General features: G+C 34.7%; 1 protein-coding gene across 6 annotated transcripts in view; it reads left to right on the top strand.

Annotated features, from left to right (window-relative positions):
• LOC125070195 (E3 ubiquitin-protein ligase Nedd-4) overlaps nt 1-18,136 on the top strand; it is a 30,955-nt gene extending 12,819 nt beyond the window's left edge. For 5 of the 6 annotated variants that reach the window (XM_047679941.1, XM_047679940.1, XM_047679942.1 and 2 more), the window contains 14 exons: nt 137-252; nt 550-670; nt 2,554-3,129; nt 4,700-4,781; nt 5,238-5,336; nt 5,710-5,832; nt 5,931-6,055; nt 6,488-6,629; nt 12,878-13,087; nt 13,517-13,623; nt 14,193-14,326; nt 14,521-14,749; nt 14,956-15,125; nt 16,059-18,136. In XM_047679941.1, the coding sequence (XP_047535897.1) occupies nt 137-252; nt 550-670; nt 2,554-3,129; nt 4,700-4,781; nt 5,238-5,336; nt 5,710-5,832; nt 5,931-6,055; nt 6,488-6,629; nt 12,878-13,087; nt 13,517-13,623; nt 14,193-14,326; nt 14,521-14,749; nt 14,956-15,125; nt 16,059-16,161 (2,337 nt within the window). In that variant the 3' untranslated portion in view covers nt 16,162-18,136. The remainder of the gene's footprint in view (nt 1-136; nt 253-549; nt 671-2,553; nt 3,130-4,699; nt 4,782-5,237; nt 5,337-5,709; nt 5,833-5,930; nt 6,056-6,487; nt 6,630-12,877; nt 13,088-13,516; nt 13,624-14,192; nt 14,327-14,520; nt 14,750-14,955; nt 15,126-16,058) is intronic. The other variant, XM_047679945.1, reaches the window with a different exon arrangement.
• The last annotated feature ends 961 nt before the right edge of the window (nt 18,137-19,097 follow it).

Genomic DNA, 19,097 nt, shown 5'->3' with positions numbered 1-19,097 from the left:
AACAGCGTAAGTCCCAATATGTTTATGAAAGCTCAGAATATCTGTTGCTTTTAAATTTGCCATAATCTATGAGTTGAGGTGATCATTGTAATGTAGGTAAGAATATACTACCAAGTCTGATGATGTATTCTCGTAGGTGATTGGCGGCGACCCCCTGCCTCTCGGCTGGGAGGAGAGACAGGATGCGAACGGAAGGACGTATTACGTGAACCACATAGCGAGGTCCACGCAATGGGGACGGCCGACGTTTACGTGAGTTTTTTATACATTTTTGTATGTGGATTTCTTAGTAATTGAGTGAGTAATACAAATGGGAGTGCACCTGTTTAGGTGAACACACATTTGAACTTAAATATTGATCTATTGTACGTTTAGAATCTGTGGTCAAAATCATTCAGGGGACCATATTGTTTGGATACGAAATAACATCAATTCTACATCGGTCGTCGTAAATTACAGGGGATATAATTCTCTGCAACATGTTGATCCTCTTTATATTGATTTAATCATAACAAGACTACATAGTGGGGAGTGTGTCTCGGTGCGCAGGCGCAACATGAGCACGGAGTCGCAGGCGGAGCGCATGGAGACGGCCGTGACGGAGTTCCAGCGGCGCTTCCACATCTCCGCCGACGACGGCCACGCCGCGCCCGCGCCCGCGCCGCTGCAGGTTCGTGGGAAGCCTAAACTCCACTTCTATTTCGTTTGCGCCCCTTTGTTATACAATTACTTACTGAATACTCTGTTTTAAGATATTGTAAAGAATTAACTTATTGTTATTTTTGTACAACACAATTATTAAATAGTTGTTCTCGATATACCGATTTATTAAGATGATTTCTGAGAGAGTAACTTTTCTCTACATTCTTTACAATAGAATAATAATTGAAATAGTGTATTTAAATGAATATGCAATATGAGGAATCGAACGAAAAATGGAACATTGTTATAAAACTGTTCCATTTAATGTTGTGAGAATGAATTTTAATCTTGAGGAGCTTTCATATGAACAATATCTTTTAATTTATATTTTGTGCATGTGAAAGATACTTAAGCTTTAATGCCGTGCCTTGCATTGTGCATGAATTTATGTTTTGGATACGCTGCATGCAATTTTTAGGTATTAGGATAATCATCTCTACCCACCGATACATAAGACTCATATTCGTATACGTCTAACGTAAAATAATAAGCATTACGCAGCTTGAAACCCGATGCATATAGGTATTAACTGCTTAGTAAAACTAAAATCGTTTTCCTTAATTAAAAATATTCTTAATAAGTTTGCTTTTGCATGTAATAATTAAAGCTGTTTTTTTGAAATATAAAAGACACATATACTATGACGAAAAATACCATTATTCTACTAATAAGATACTTAAATAATCCCATTAAAAGTATTTGGTTTTTGGTCTGTGCAATCTTAACGTATAATTCGTTTAACCGTCATCACTAATCACGAATTACTTCCAACGATTCTAAATGCGAATTATTTTACGGAAACATATAATTTTGTTATATTATTTACGTGTTGTGGATGTGTGTTCAAAACTGACACCTTTTGGGTTAAATATTGTCATGATTCGATGACCGTAAATATTATAAATAAAAATAATCACAATACTAATTAATTTCATAATGGGGTTGTGAAAGATAATTATACATCTTGTTTTAATTATTTTGTAAGGTTTTCTTGCAGCATGGCCTATCGCAGGAAAAGGAACGATACACCTGATAACACTATTACTTACAAAAGTGCACCTTCACTAACATCAAAGATGAATATTAATAATGGAATTAGAAGTGCTTTTAAACTTACCTAATTGGCCAATTTCAAGGTTATTATTATTTTATTTCAATAGCGTCGGAAGTGAAGATGCATTTGACGATATCATTGTAATCCATTTTAATATACAAAGGACTCAAGTTCATTGTTCAATCATACATAAAATGTCACGAAAATATCAAAGACATAATAATCATCAGTAACTTTACACGTTTATTTTCAAATAATACTTGACGAATCATGTCCAACGTCACACTAATTTTGGTTTAATTAGATCGAATGGCTTGCGAAACATTGTAGTGAATGGTTATAATAATTTAGGTGCATTAGTTTGCCTCGGCATTTGATCAAGTTTACCAACCGGCCAATGCTGGTATTGGCTACAATTTCGCAATTCATCGGTTTATTTGCAACATTCGAACCGGGTGTGTTTTCAAAAACATCGTGTTGTCCTCACTGGTCATAGACAATTCGGCACATGTTGACTTTAAATAGGGGAGTGAGGTATTATCATAAAATTTTATCATTTTATAGCCATAGAAATTGCATTGGTAGGTAGGAGTTATATTATATAGTTTATTACATTATATAATATATTGAATTATTTGAATCCTTAATTTTTGAATAGCAACGCCATCAAAACTAATATTAAATCTTTTTTTTCAAATCATGGTTATAAAACAATAAAAATAAATTAGAATGAGAATGAGAATGAAGTAATCAGAATATGTATTAGCTAGCTAGTGTCAATTCGCAATCTCTAACAGGAGGATGTGAGTGAAAGGCGAGCCGAAAACTCAACCGAAAATACTCCATTTTCGACGCCAATCCTCTCGCCAGAGCTGAGGGAGCAAGTTTCTACGGAAACATCGACAAATATAAGCAATGACTGTGATACTAATGTAAGACAAAATTTAAACGAAGAAGACGATGTAGTATGTGGTAATGAGAATGTTGCCCATACAGCTGAAGCAGACAATAATCAAACTGAGGACACTGCTGAAAATGCTCAAGAAATTAGCGATAATCAAAATGCTAGTCAAGAAACAGTTGAATCGGATGTGAACGCAGTCGACACTGAGTTACAATCAGGAATCGAATCACTATTGAATGATACAGAATCCAACGGAGACGTTGTTGACGACGACACAAGGACGGAGATAGAGGAAATAACATTCGGTCGAGAGAGAACCCTAACCGAAGAAACGGGCGATGGGTCAGGAGAATCGTTGACGTTTGATGAAAATCACTTTAGTACGCCTACAGGAGGTGTAACTCCCGAAAGGAGGGCGTCGACCTCTAGAAGGAGAAGGACGACGACAAGTTCATTGGATGACTCGGAGGTAAGCGGCGAGCGGATTTGTGGGCGTGATAAGTAATGCGTAAAATTAATGTATTCTGAATGTGTGCGTTTATTTCCACAAATGTACAATTTTTAAATCGTTCATCGACCCTTTTAAACAAATATATATAGAAAATAGACTTTATGCACTGCGTGTCATGACCCAAAAACTCGCTTGTAACCACGATTGTGCTTTGGGCGATTGTCTATGAGTGGTGGACATATAGATGACATTTTCAATGCAAAGTTTTGTCACACTTGGGATTCAAATCGTCATAACATTTGAATAATTTATAATAGTATTCTATATGTCCATGTTGAGGACATTGTGAAGGACAACAGGCGTTTGTGGCGTTGATTGATACCCGTGCTCCACGCTTTAGACTAACACGACGCTAATACACCATTACTGATGCTCACACGAGTTACAAACCTCAATGTCTTGTGCTTTCATGTATACTCATTCCAAGCTATATCGGTTATTTATTTATTCGGCAAATCTCTGACATATATAAATTCTTAGCTTTTAAAACATTGTATTTTATTGTTATACAGATTAAGGGATAGTGTAAAGTTTTATCGTTGTTTAGTCGTTTTAAATCATAAATATAGATGTCGTTAGTCGTTAGACTTATTTTCAAGTACAGTCAGATGCAGTTCAGATTTTATAGTTTTGGGTGCAAATAATAGCTTTTGTTCGTTAGGAACCATTTCATCGAAGCCTCTTCATTTGTTATAGATTTTAGTTTCAATATCTTTTCCTAATCATATTAAGCTTATTATAGTTATTTTTCTATAGAAATAATATTGAAATATTTAGCCATTTTTATCTATAACCATATACGCAATAAGCTTTCTTAAGATATATAAATATATTTAAATATTAAGCTAGCTTTTAAGGTACAGGTTTGATCCGGGTCAGATGTTAGGTTATTAATCCTCTCAAAAAAATATCTCATTATGAATAAGGACTTTAGAAGTTACCAGTATATATACTCTGTGCCTTAAAAAGCATGTAAAACCAGCGGTTCTGTAACTCCTCCAGTTTGGGTTTGTCCATCGTTCTTTCTTCTTTAAGCTAATAATAAATGATTTGATTAGTTTGTCTAAGTTTAGAATTCATTTAGTTTTGAATTATGTAGCGTTAGTAGAACAGGATTGAATTTCTGTATAGTTTTAGTGTAAATTCTGACACATTTCTTCTTATTCTGTCTCCCGTCTTGCATGCCTCTGTAGCCGTAGATCTGTTGAGTGTATGACGTTTGTGCGTGCTGTGTAGATAGAATAATATTTTTGTTTTGCTATTTGCCGATTTTATCGTATATACAGAAAAATCGCTTGTTTTCTCTTCTCAGTTTTAAAAAGGTAATTTTAACAATATTAAGCTTTATAATTAATTTTGAAATATTTGTTTTTTATTTTTTTTTCTTTATAACTATAATAACTAACTTTTGTATAGTTTGAAAGAATTGAGAAAATATTTTTAATTGTTTTAATTTTATCAGTTTTCCCTTATGGGACTTTTATGAAATCAGCAAAAAGTCGTTCTTGCATCAGCTGACATGTTTCAGGATGAAACGGACGGGTCCACGGACAGCACGAGGAGCAGCAGCTCAAGTAGCAGTCAGAGTCAGAATTTACCAAACAGCGACGGTTTGTATATTTTTCTTACGGTGACTTATTTAATTCTGTTCTGTTGATGTTACCGCCTTTGTATCCGATGTTTTATATTGATTTTTATTTATTAGTTATTCCTTATTGATAATAATATTTATAGTATATAAGAATGTATGTCACAAATCAAAATTTCCGATCAAGGCTTAAAAAATAAATGGCAAGACTAAAAGGGCAGTTAGTTTGTTACCTCGATCACTTAATATTTGCCAAAATCCGATATAAAGGCAGCGTACAGCTGTAAAGTATTAATTAGATTCAAAATTCTTGTCAAAGTCAATTGGAATCAAAATGCTTTTGATGTTGGATTGGCAATTGTCAGAAATAGTAACTTGCTATTACCGCGAACAGGCGCCGATTGTAATCTAGTTGCTAGTAACAAATACACAAACACACAAGGAACGTTCACAGTAATATTAAGTTAACTGCTCGCAGGTTTGCCGTCCGGCTGGAGCATGCAGCGCGCTCCGAATGGAAGGATATTCTTCATAGACCACAACCAGAAGACTACCACTTGGATCGATCCCAGAACAGGTTAAATAAATACACACGTGGCAAAGAGTTCTTATAAATTGTATTTTAATATTTTCTCCAAAATATTTGCTCTTTTTAAAATACGGTAGTACTTATCGTTGTCGTGTTTCAAGGAACACAATGTAATTTAGTGTCAAGGTTCCTGGCGCAGATAGTCTTATATAAGGAGTTATTAATATTTCTTATATCACTAATGTCCATGGGCGGCGGTGACCGCTCATCGTGGTCCCACGTGTCAGTCCGCCAGAATCTTCAACAAACAAAATAAAAATAAGGAGATAGTGTCCCTCGGAAGAAAATTAAAAAGTTAAACCTCAATCTGCTGTACTGTTCTTTCGGGAACCTTTCGGGTCACGAGTGTGCGTGTGCGCAGGCTGCGCGTCCAGCCTGCCGAGCGCGGCGGCGGCGGGCGCGGACGCGGACGAGCTGGGCGCGCTGCCCGAGGGCTGGGAGGAGCGCGTGCACACCGACGGCCGGATCTTCTTCATCGACCACAGTGAGTGCGCCCCCACTCGGTCTCGCGATCTGAGCCCTTACCTGATCCCGTCCCTTCGTCGTCGCACTTGTGTACGCTCGATACGTTTCCGCCCCCAGACACGCGCACGACGCAGTGGGAGGACCCGCGGCTGTCCAACCCGCAGATCGCGGGCCCGGCCGTGCCCTACTCGCGGGACTACAAGCGCAAATACGAGTACCTCAAGAGCCAGCTGCGCAAACCCGTACGTGCAACCGTATATTACATTTGTATCAAAAGTATAGGGATATATGCCATCGATTTAAGTCCGGTTCATTCCGATCGGACCTTGGAGTTGTCCGAATCATTGTGGTTGGATAAATATTTAATGGTATGCAGATAAATAGTTAGTGTCACCAGTGGCGGTGTCAATCTGGAAACATTGGTACTTTAAAAAATATTAACTACTTTTTACCACGTTAGTTACCCACACTATAGGAAAATATTACAAAACGATGCAGCCGACGGTAATACTGTTTGATAGAGATGCCGATATCCATGGTAGCTTGCTCAGAGCCTACTGCTGTGTTGAATCAATGTGCTACCTAATATCTAAGTTATAGAGTTCAACTTTATCTCCGTTTCCAAGTTCAACGTTTATTATTAATTTTCAAGTTTCGTTATTAATTTATTACAGAGCAACGTTCCCAACAAGTTCGAAATCAAAGTGCGCAGAAGTTCGATCCTGGAGGATTCGTACCGCATTATCAGCTCTGTCAGTCGGCTGGATCTGCTCAAGACCAAGTTGTGGGTGGAGTTCGAGTCGGAAGTGGGGCTTGGTGAGATCGATTGGATATTTATGCATCAGTGATAACACTAAAAACTCTTCAAATAATATTATATTATCTGTAATATTTTTTGAAAGTGTTCGATATATCTCTGACATTTGTGTACAAAACGTATATATAATGAATAAGTTGATAGATATCTCATTTGATTTTTTATAAGAATGCAACGTAAATAAGTAAGTGATTTTAAAATGTAATGTTTTGACTTGATTTGAAAAATTTTTATATCAGTATTTAATAACAAGATTCTCCAATAACAAATGTTATGCATAGTATTCGTTACATACATACATAAACAGCCTGTAAATTTCCCACTACTGGGCTAAGGCCTCCTCTCCCTTTGAGGAGAACCTTTGGAGCATGTTCTACCATGCTGCTCCATTGCGTGTTGGCGGAATACACATGTGGCAGAATATCGTTGAAATTAGACACATGCAGGTTTCCTCACGATGTTTTCCTTCACCGCCGAGCACGAGATGAATTATAAACACAAATAAACTAACACTGGTAACACGGGTAACACTGCTCTGGGTGACATGTCAAATTTGAATTTATTTAAAATTTTTTAAATTATTTAGTTTTAAGTGTTTTAATAATAATTGGTGTAGAAATTCTGGATTACAATTCTTAAAAATAGTGTCCATAGTGTTTGTAACGCAGCTACGCCACTATATCTAAACAAAAGAAGAATCGAGTCGACTGTCATACTCTAACGGCCGCTTGACTTGAAATTTTATACGTAAACCCGGGGAGTATTTTGTTTTAAAGTTTTATATAGTCATTTTTATACGTTATAAACCTGATTCGAGCAAGGCTTACATGTTGTGGACAACATCTGTCTTCCCCTTTGGCGTGATTACTGTCTCACTTTGCTCGACAATTAGCTGGGAGCAAAGTTGAAGATTTTAACATAGTCCTCAGATAGTTCTTCACAATATCTGTGCTGTGCATAGGATTCAGCTTATTTTGTAAGCTGTAATCCTTGTGTTCAGTATACACTAAGCCTATAATATTGTTTGAATCAGTTGACAAGCAAATAAGCAAATAATTTAATACATACATATTTATTAAAAGAAAATAAGAAATAATTAAAAACATTATATGTGACTCACATTGTATACATTTAGTAACTGATATAAAATAATATAAAAGATCACATAAAATTCCCTTACTTTGTCCAAATTAATTGCCTTATTACCTTAACTGATAATATATAATTAATTACTTTTTATTATATCATATAATTTTAAAGTAATCATATATTCAAATAATAATATTATATTATCTTTTTAATTATCTAAATACATATTTGAATAATTTACAGTTAAACATAATGGAGTATACTATTATGACCCGGAAAACATCAATAAAAGAAATGGAAGTCAAATTCCAATTGACCCTTAAGGAATTACAATCCTCCAAAGAGTTAAACAGACAACTTCTTCAAGAGCGTGAGGACAGTGAAGAAGAGATTAAAAAAATTGTGAAAAAAAACACTGAACTCAAAAGTGAGCTAGCTAAGTTGAATGAACATTGTTTAGATGTTGTTAGCCAGCGGGACAATCTTCTTGAGATTGTGACCTCATTTAAAGAGTGTAGCAATGAACATGAAAGAGCTTTGAGTCGCATTTCAGAACTGGAAGTAAGTCTTACTAATGCCCGAAAATTAGAAATAGAACTAGAACAAATTAAAACAATCCAGAAATGTGATGCGACTGAAAGGTTGTATCATGAGTTAGTTACACATGCCTCTGACTCCAATACCACCTTGCAGGAGTCTGAAGCTAATCATACCTATATGAATTCACATAAAAAGATAAAAAAATACATAAAATTAAATAAATTCATTAAAAAAACAAAAAAAATAATTAGTAATACTTATAAATATCAATATGTATACAAAATGAGAAAAGACCGGTCACATTTAATTAATAAAGTAAAATCATGTAATAATAAGTTGCAAAATAATAAATTGATATATGACAATAACATTGAACATCTGCAACTAGAAATTTCTAGCCTCCAGAGATCTTTAGAATTTGTGAATAAAAAATATGACTTGGCTCAAAAACAGATAGAGGAACATATACATGCAGCCAACAATCTTCTTGAGCTATGCACCTCTAACTTGGAAAAATTTGAATCGTTATCAAAGGAATCCATGTGTAACTGTTTGCATACTCAAGAAGATGAGTTGGCCTCTGCTAACACTAATATTAACACAGTGTCCCAACCTCTCAAGTTGAGTCAATGTTCACCAGGGTTCCACAACCACAATAAACTGGGGTTAGAAATAAATATAAATAAAAATGTTAAAAATGTTATAGTAGTATCTGACAAGTTAGGTCAGGGCTTTGGCTCAATACTAAAAAATGAGATAAAAAATGTAGTCAATACATGCTCACCCGGGGCAACCTATCAGTACCAAATAAATAAGATAAGTTCTATGCATCTGGATTCCAATAATATAGTTGTATTAATGCATGGAGACAGCTTGTCTCTGAACAAAAATAATCTAATTAAGGATATAAAATTATTATGTGAAATTCAAAATCAAAAGAAATGCAAATTTATAATTAGTACATTTCCATATTCACATACCTTGACAGATGCACAGAATTTACATATTTATGACTTAAATGTATCTTTATACAATTTGACCCGACATTGTAGCAATGATTTTATGTTATTTACATTAATAAATTCATATATAGATTTAAGTTGACAGAGGGTACTATGTACCTACCAATAAAATCGAGAAGACAAATTGGTAACCTAATAGCTTACAATATCAATAATTATTTTATGCCTAATGTTACCAAGGATCATATGCATAATAAAAATAACAATTTAATTTATCTTAACACTGATAAAAGTAATTTAAATTGAATTTTAAGACAAAAGAGATAGTCTCTGGCTCAAGTATTATTAATACTAATATTAATTTACCTAATAGTAATTTAACCTTGGATAAATTCCTAAATCTTAAAATTAGAAATAATCAAAACAATAATAATAGTAAACTTGTAAACCTGGTGCACCAAAACATTCAAGGAATGACAGGAAAAGATTTAGAAATTGAGTTATTCATAAACAGTAATGCCATTGATATTTTATGTATAACAGAACATTGGCTTGTAAATTATCAGTTTATGTTTAACTTTAGTGGTCACCAGATGGCTAGTATGTTCAATAGAAAAAAAGCTATACGTGGTGGCTCATTAATACTTATTAACAAAAATCTAAAATTTAAAGAACGTAAGGATGTTGTGAGCCTTTCTATTGAGCAGACTATTGAAATAGCCTGTGCAGAGCTTGAGCATGTCATTGTTGTATGCGTATACAGACCTCCTAGCGGGTTATATGAAGCATTTGAGAAAATATTGGAAAGTGCATTATTGAAATTATCTGGATCAAGTAAATATATTTTTATTTGTGGTGACTTCAACATAAATTTATTAGAAAACTGTAGCACAAGTATTAGATTCAGATCATTATTATATTCATATAACCTCATTAACTTATTCTTAGAGCCAACTAGAATCACTGAATCCACTGGAACATGTATTGACAACATATTTACCAACTGTGTACCTAATCATAAATGTATTATAAATATGTTAAGTTCTGATCATTGTGGACAGTTGGCTTCATTTAATTCGCAAATAAATAACAATGCTAAGGATTTAAAACAGACATTTGTTCCAATCAATTTGTATCGAATTGAGAAGTTCAGAAGTAATATCATGGCAAAGCTCTCATATTTACAATTAAATGATAATTCTAATGAGCTTTATAACAATTTTTTTAAATTAATTAAAACAGAATTTAATGCCATATTTACTTCCAAGACAGTCTATTCTAGGAATTTTCTTAAATTTAATGATTGGGCGACTGTCGGAATTCACAAGAGTAGGCAGAGGTTGTATGAACTTTATAGTGAAAGATCATACAACCGGTCTTTTTCATTTATCAGTTATGTTAGTGCCTACTCTAAACTATTCAAACGTGTATGTCATACAGCTAAATCATTGCATATAAAAAAAAAAAATATTGAGGCACCTGATAAAATTAAAATGACATGGAAAATTATTAATTGTGAAACTGGAAGAGTCAAAAATAACATCTCCGACTTTAGCTTATCTATTGACAACAATTTATTTTCCTCAGATCGGGATGTTGCAACTGTTTTTGAAAATTTTTTTGCTGACATTCCATTTTCGACAACTAACTCATTAAATTCCTCTCCTACCGTTGCTGAATCATTATTAAAAAACCATGTGGAAGAATGTAATATTAGCTTTAAATTTAATACAGTAAGTGTAAGTGATGTAATAAGTTCCTTCAGATCACTAGATATTAAGAAAACGGCCGATCTGTGGGGGATCTCTGTCAAGGTAGTCAATTCAATAATTGATGTAATCGCACCCTACCTTGTCACTATATTTAATAAATGTGTCCTTAGTGGCGTGTTTCCTGACCTCATGAAACATAGTAGAGTATTACCAATATTTAAATCAGGTAGTACATCAGACCCCAACAACTATAGGCCCATCTCTGTACTACCAACTCTTAGCAAGATCTTTGAAAAGTTATTACTAAATCAAATGCTAGTACATTTTAACAATAACAAGTTGCTACACAAGAAACAATTTGGATTTACAAGGGGTCGCTCGACAACTGACGCTGGTGTTGAGCTCGTTAAAAATATTTACAGGGCCTGGGAGGAGTCACAGGATGCCTTAGGGATATTTTGTGATTTATCTAAGGCCTTTGATTGTGTGCAACACGAAACTTTGGTCAGGAAGCTACGTCATTATGGAATTAGGGACACTGCACTCAGTCTTCTGATTTCGTATCTGAGCAATCGCATTCAGAGGGTTGATGTAAATGGAAAGAGATCTCCCGGGTCTCCAGTTACTGTGGGTGTCCCTCAAGGATCAATTCTTGGACCATTTCTCTTCCTTGTTTATATAAATGACCTGCCACATCTCCTAGGTGATAAACTCGAGATAGTATTGTTTGCTGATGATACTTCTTTAATTTTTAAAATAAAAAGACGTCTTTCAATATATGACGATGTGAACAATACTCTCTCTGAAATAGTAAATTGGTTTAGTGTTAATAATTTAATGTTAAATAGTAAAAAGACTAAATGTATTAAATTCACTACTCCCAATGTAAGATGTGTCAAAACGAGTGTACGTTTAAACGGGGAAGCATTAGATGTTTTAGAATCAACAGAGTTCCTTGGTATGACAATAGACTCTAAGCTCCAATGGGGCCCCCATATAAATAAATTGGCGAATAGACTTAGCTCTGCAGCCTATGCGGTAAAAAAAATTAGACTTTTGACTGATGTGGATACGGCACGCCTTGTGTACTTCAGTTATTTCCATAGTATAATGTCGTATGGCATCCTACTCTGGGGTAATGCAGCTGACATTAATACTATTTTTGTACTGCAGAAGAGGGCTATTCGTGCAATTTATAACCTGGTCCCAAAAGATTCGTTAAGAGGTAAATTTAAAGAAATTAAAATAATGACTGTCGCTTCTCAATTTGTTTTTGATAATGTTATGTATGTACGCAAAAACATAAATGATTTTCCCAGAAATTGTGACGTACATTCTATTAACACTAGGAACAAGAATAAACTTGTTACTCCAAGTACCCGATTACACAGGGTTAGTAACTCTTTTTTGGGGCAATGTATACGTTTTTACAACAGGATCCCAGAAAACGTTCAAAATTATTCAATTATAAAATTCAAAAGAGTCGTTAAAGAGCGTTTGTGTACTAAAGGATATTACAACACTAATGACTTTTTAGTTGACTGCACACCTTGGGAATGAAATGATCGCCTCCAGGCTGTTTCAAACAACTAATATATACTTATCATTGTACCTACATGGAAAATGGTTAAAAAAAAATGAAAAAAAATATATCCCGCTGAGTTTCTTTCGCCGGTTCTTCTCAGGTCCGAGGTGCTAAATTCCGAACCGGTGGTAGATTTTTGACAATCAATAAGCAAGTGCAAACACTTCTATATTGAATAAAGATTTTTGACTTTGACTTTGACTTTGAAAAATTAAGCACATGAAAATTCAGTGGCGCTTACCCAGTTTGAACCAGAAATCATCGGTTAAGATGCACGCGTTCTGAACCACTGGGTCGTCTCGGCCCTGTATTCGTTATTGTTGACAAATATTACACCTATTATCTTATTTGTACCTCAGATTACGGTGGCTTAGCTCGGGAATGGTTCTTCCTGCTCTCCAAGGAGATGTTCAACCCCTACTACGGTCTGTTCGAGTATTCGGCGATGGACAACTACACCCTACAAATAAACCCCAACAGCGGCGTCTGTAACGAGGAGCACCTGAACTATTTCAAGTTCATCGGCAGAGTCGCCGGCATGGCCGTGTATCATGGGAAGTTGCTTGATGGTGAGTTTTTGAATATGAACGATGCTCGTAGCGTCCACGGGCGGTGGGTGTTTGACATCAGCCAATTCATCTTCCGCTCATACTGACAAGCCTCGTCTGTCAAGTATAAAGGCATTGTTTCTGTGAATTATGAAATCATACGTCTGGGCTTTTGAATAATCTCTCTTGAGATTATAATCTAGATTTATACTAAGAAGCTACAACTTCGGAATATATCTGTATAGACGTAAAAGAAGAGTAAGAAATTCTCGCTGATTCATAACGATGTAATGTCTAAATAAATGTCTTCATTCCAAATCAGTAGTAGTTTTACGTTTGAGTAGTCACTAATCATGTTTAATGATGCAACCCGAATTTTGAAATATTTTGTTGTGAATTCGAGTTATTTTGTGTATAAACATAAGTCTTCAATATACTTTCTCCCTCCAGCGTTCTTCATCCGTCCATTCTACAAGATGATGCTCGGCAAGCCCATTGAGCTCCAGGATATGGAATCCGTCGACCTCGAATACTACAACTCGCTCATGTGGATCAAGGTACTACACACTCTATACTGAATTGTATCGTCTCCTCTCCAGTTTGATTTTATACAGCAGCTGTTTTTGAAATAATTTTAACTTTTCATTGTATTAACGTGTCACTGGATTAACTGGTGAAAGGCTTTTGTTTCGACAATAATCCTGTCTAATACTCTAAATACGAAAGTGCAAGTAAACTATTTGTTACGCCTCAATGTCGTAATATCTTATTCGATTTCGGAAAAATGCATACATATCGTTAGGGGTACAGGAAAAGACATTGGTTATTTAGTAGCTAAAAGAACCCCCCCCCCCCTCCCCTTCCTCAATCTCACATGAGAGGAAACTATAAGTATTTAAAAACTCGATGGCGAACGAAAAATGCGCTGAATTGAGTGCGTGTGCGAGTGGGTTCAAATCGACAATAATCTATGTCAGCTTCGATTTGAACACAAATTCCCTGACTATTGTTATTATTATTTTTTATGTTTATACTCTGAAAAATGGTTTATATCAATATTTCTGATAACCAAAAATATAATTCATAATTACTAGTGAAATTTCTATTAAAATAAGTTATCTTCTAGGAAAATGACCCGTCGGAACTGTATCTGACGTTCTCAGTAGACGAAGAACAGTTCGGGAAGACTATCCAGCGGGAACTGAAGCCCGGCGGAGCCAACATCCCCATCGACAACGAGAACAAGGACGAGTACATCAAGTGAGATGATTTATTAATAATATCATGAGTCGAAATAATTCTATCGTCTCTCGTTCGCATCTGCTTGGCCACGTGTCGACTATAAGTTAGCCGCGTTGAAACAATTTGTCAATTTATATGCAATGGCTTGGCTTTTGACTAGTCCCCAGTACCCTTTAGTTCAAACGAAGCATTATCCACCGTTCCCCTCCCAGGCTCGTGATCCAGTGGCGCTTCGTGAGCCGAGTCCAGGAACAAATGTACGCGTTCCTCGAGGGTTTGGGTGCACTGGTGCCGCTGCCGCTGCTGAAGATCTTCGACGAGAACGAGCTGGAGCTGCTGCTGTGCGGTATCCAACACATCGACGTGCGCGACTGGCGTGCCAATACGTTGTACAAGGGAGACTACCACGCCAATCACCTCGTGGTGCAGTGGTTCTGGAGGGTGAGTCACAAAAATTGTAGTATATAAGATACACAGATTTAATAGCCTTCATTAGAACGAGGTGCGGACTGAGAGGCGACCCCTGGTGCAAGCCTACAGCCACATCGAAGCTTCATGGAAGAGGATTATAATTTTTAAATATATATAACACTAATAAAAGTTAAAACTGTGGTTTAATGTTAAATGGTTTACCACTCGATTCGCAGGTGGTGCTGTCCTTCTCCAACGAGATGCGCTCCAGACTGCTGCAGTTCGTGACGGGCACCTCTCGTGTGCCCATGAACGGGTTCAAGGAGCTGTACGGCTCCAACGGGCCACAACTCTTCACCATCGAAAAGTGGGGCTCGCCGGAGAACTATCCCAGGGCGCATACTTGGTAAGCACTCTTCGAGTTGATTACAGTGATATAACAGGTGGTGAACCGGAAACAGTTCAGGGGCAAAGTTTACACACACCGTGGCACGCACTCACTACCAAATTCCATTTGCGAGCAGCTATTGAGAAGTTTGGACAGAAAACGTTTTTTTATTGCAACAACCCGGGGTTTGCTCCCAGGACTTTGCAGCCTGCGGTCCTATAAGCCAGCTTAAGCTTTCGATTAACGAATATATTTATGTATGGACTAAGAGCTTTGGTGAGGGCTTTGTACTGTGGCTGGTATCTACCCAGAAAATTGGTTTGAATAGGTATCATCCACTTATTATATAATCTAAATGTAATTAACCGTAAAACCGTACGATTGTTGTCTTCCGGTCTGAATGTGAGCGACCCAATGTAACTACAGGTATAAGGAACATAACATGTTAATTCTCAAGATTGACGGCGTTTTGGTTATGTAAGGAATGCTTAATAATTCTTACAGACCCAGTGTCTGTATACGATGCTGTCCACCTACATATTTTATATATTTTAAATTAGCATTAGAAGCCCGTAAATGTCCCACTGCTGGGATAAAGGCCTCCTCTCCCTTTGAGGAGAAGGTTTGGAGCATATTCCACCACGCTGCTCCAATGCGGGTTGGCGGAATACACATGTGGCAGAATTTCGTTGAAATTAGACACATGCAGGTTTCCTCACGATGTTTTCGTTCACCGCCGAGCACGAGATGAACTATAAACACAAATTAAGCACATGAAATTTCACTGGTGCCTGCCTGGGTTTGTACCCGAAATCATCGGTTAAGATGCACGCATTCTAGCCACTGGGCCATCTCGGCTCATATTTTATACAATTTTCTTTTATTTTTTTTTTACTATTAAAGGGATACTAACATGTCTAAATAGAAATAACTCTAAATTTCTGTTGACAGTTTCAACCGCATCGACTTACCGCCGTATGAGAGCTACCAGCAGCTGAGAGAGAAGCTCGTTAAAGCCATCGAAGGGTCGCAGGGCTTCGCTGGCGTCGACTGAGAACTACAGGTCCTCGATATACTTATTAGTGCCCTGCGCTTATGAGGACATTATCAACGAGGGCACATAAAAATATTTTAAATTCCTATATTTAACGTGAAATTCATTCGTTATAAAACATTTTGTAAGGAAAGTAAGAGGTTTGAAACATTTTATTCATCGTTTTTTTTATAAATATAAAATTTCACACTTGCTCTGTTTTAAAAATATATATAAAATTATTTGTTTCGTTTTCTTCCCTCTGTGTAGTATATTCGTTTTAACTGTTCCATTATTTGTTTAAAACTTAGTCTCAGTGTGTTTTATTCTTACGTCCAATATTAAATTAAATATTATTAATTCGAAATTCAAATACGAATAGCAAAAGTCATATCGCAATACTTAATGTTAAATGTATTTATTAACGGCCTTCCGTATAAACGTTGCCTAGTGTTTGGTTAAATAGTGTTTTGTCCCTTTCTGTCATTATTGAGGTGATAAATGTTAGAACAAGACGTCGTTTAACTATTCACACTTGAACAACGATTATAGGAAGTGTTTCAATTAATTTATTGTTACGAAATTGTCAATAATATAAAAATATGGTGCCATTTAGAGATGACTTAATATCCAATACAATGTCTATAGGGTTGCTAGATTGTATAATTGTATACAATGTGTATAATTAAAATTTTAAATTGCCTTGTGTACATTTTGATGATGGTAGGAATTCTACCAAGGCTCCCTGGGTAGGTACCAGGTTACCAGCAATCCATTCCACCAGATTTAGGTATGAAGTGCGAGTGAGCCAGTGTAATTACATATAAAAAAGATAAACTTCTAATGTGAATTGGTACTGCTTGTCCCCAAGCGGCTTATTGACATCTCCTGCCTTATTGCTATCAATTAAAAAGTATTTTTTTTAATTAAATAATTATAAGTAATAGAGAAAAATATATATTAAAAATGAATTCGTAAGTTCTATTAATAACTCTGGCAACCCTAAGTGTGAAGATGCATTTAAATAATTGCGTAAATCATTTTCAATATTTTCATTATTTATATATAATTACTAATTATACAAATATTTAATACGTTATCGCAATTTGAACCTTAATAGGTCAGTTCATAAGAGTGATATTAAAGTAGCCTTCATTTATATTAATGTAAACGTTAAAATTATACCTTAATTCACTGTATTAAGATGTATATTTGTTTGTCCTGCTTAGCTTGTATACCACAATCTTATGTGATTTACTATTACTATTGAATATCATATAAATAACTTTATAATTTCATATCAATTACTATTTAACAAAAAGACACGACAGACTTAATTTAAAGAAAAAAAAAAATCGATATTATCAAATGTTTTTGAAATCGCTTAAACTGCTTTCGCTTAAATATTGCATTCAGCTATTTATATAGTGAATAATTATCTCGAGTAAAATCAATTGCGTCATTAAAAATATCTTCAATAGACTACGATGCAAACTGTCTATGTACAGACTTTGAAGTATACAGCGATCAAATATATTTGTATATAGAAAATAAAATTATATCTCTCAATTGCTTATGTATTTCATACCGTCTATATAGAACAACGATCAAATATCAAAATCAGCTCAACGTTAAACGATCCTGTTAATATTTTTCTCCTGTTTCATAGCTGAATGCGATGTTTTATTTTATTTTCGTATTAAAATAAATATTATCTGTATATAGTCTAGGTTACGGTGTAAAAAAAATTGCTAATGTATAAAATGTTTAGATTTTCAAAAGTTCCATCTAATGGAGGGTGATTTGACACAGTGTCGAGCAATTTTTTTTTTCGTAAGCTTGTATTTATTTAGTTTAAAACATATTCCGACCTTATTTCGTCTAAGTTATTTTATAATCGTTTTACTTAAATCGCATAGTTAGGTTATGAAAATATATTTTTTAATAAAGATTATTATTATTATTAAGCGAAAACTTAGTTACGGTTATTATTACTTTTTATTTATCATTAATTATATATATATATATATATATATGTTTTGTATTCGTTGTAATACAATATTCAATGCATATGTTTTTGATTTACACAACGGAAAATTATATCACATATTGATACTATGAAATTTGAACAGATATGTTAAAATATTTCCATTTATACTTTGAATAATTTTGTGGAGAATTAACGGTGTAATTTTTATTTTTAATAGATTTTCTTTGAGAACGCGAATTTGAGTGAAATGTCAATTTATTTATTAATGTCATATAGAGTGATACACTGCTTTAGACAAGTGTTGTTTAGGAGTGTTTAGCAATACATGTTTTGTCTTCTTCTTTCTGATGTAAAATTAATTAGGAAGGAAAGTGATATTCTTGTTTGAATAAATATTTGCTAAACAACGCTTATAAGTAATACCGAAAACGAAACGTCTAATGCATGTGTTGGATGAGTTGAGATATATATATGCATCCCTCTCTAACAACTATATTCTATCAACTTTATTCTTTCGAAATTATCTTTCTATCAAACTGTCCTTTTCTGTTATCGGTTAAGGTATGGTTTTGTTTAAAATTTCTACTATTTTCATTGGTTCATACAAATACACATTGTTAATTTCAAAGGAATATATTGTAGCAACATTTTGAAATTTCTATTCAAACATATAAATAAAAAAAAATGTATTTTTTTTTTTTTTTAAATTTATATTCAGTTATTGAAGTCGAGCAGGCTATTTATTGTGTAAGAAAAGAAGCAATGTAGTAAATAAATGAATTTTATTTATATAAATTATTAAAAAATATATATGGTTAAAAGTATTTTTGAGTAATAAATCACATAATCCTTAAAAATGCAGTTTCCAAATCGCTGGTAAAAGTCCGTTTAATTAGTTTAGATGTAATCTAAACGCTCATTGGTCACCTATCACGTCATGATGCCACCGACCAATCACCGTTTAGAT

This window comes from Vanessa atalanta, chromosome 17 (genome assembly GCF_905147765.1).
Source record: "Vanessa atalanta chromosome 17, ilVanAtal1.2, whole genome shotgun sequence".
In the NCBI taxonomy this organism is placed as follows: Eukaryota; Metazoa; Arthropoda; class Insecta; order Lepidoptera; family Nymphalidae; genus Vanessa; species Vanessa atalanta.
This window is presented reverse-complemented; position numbering and strand designations above follow the sequence as displayed.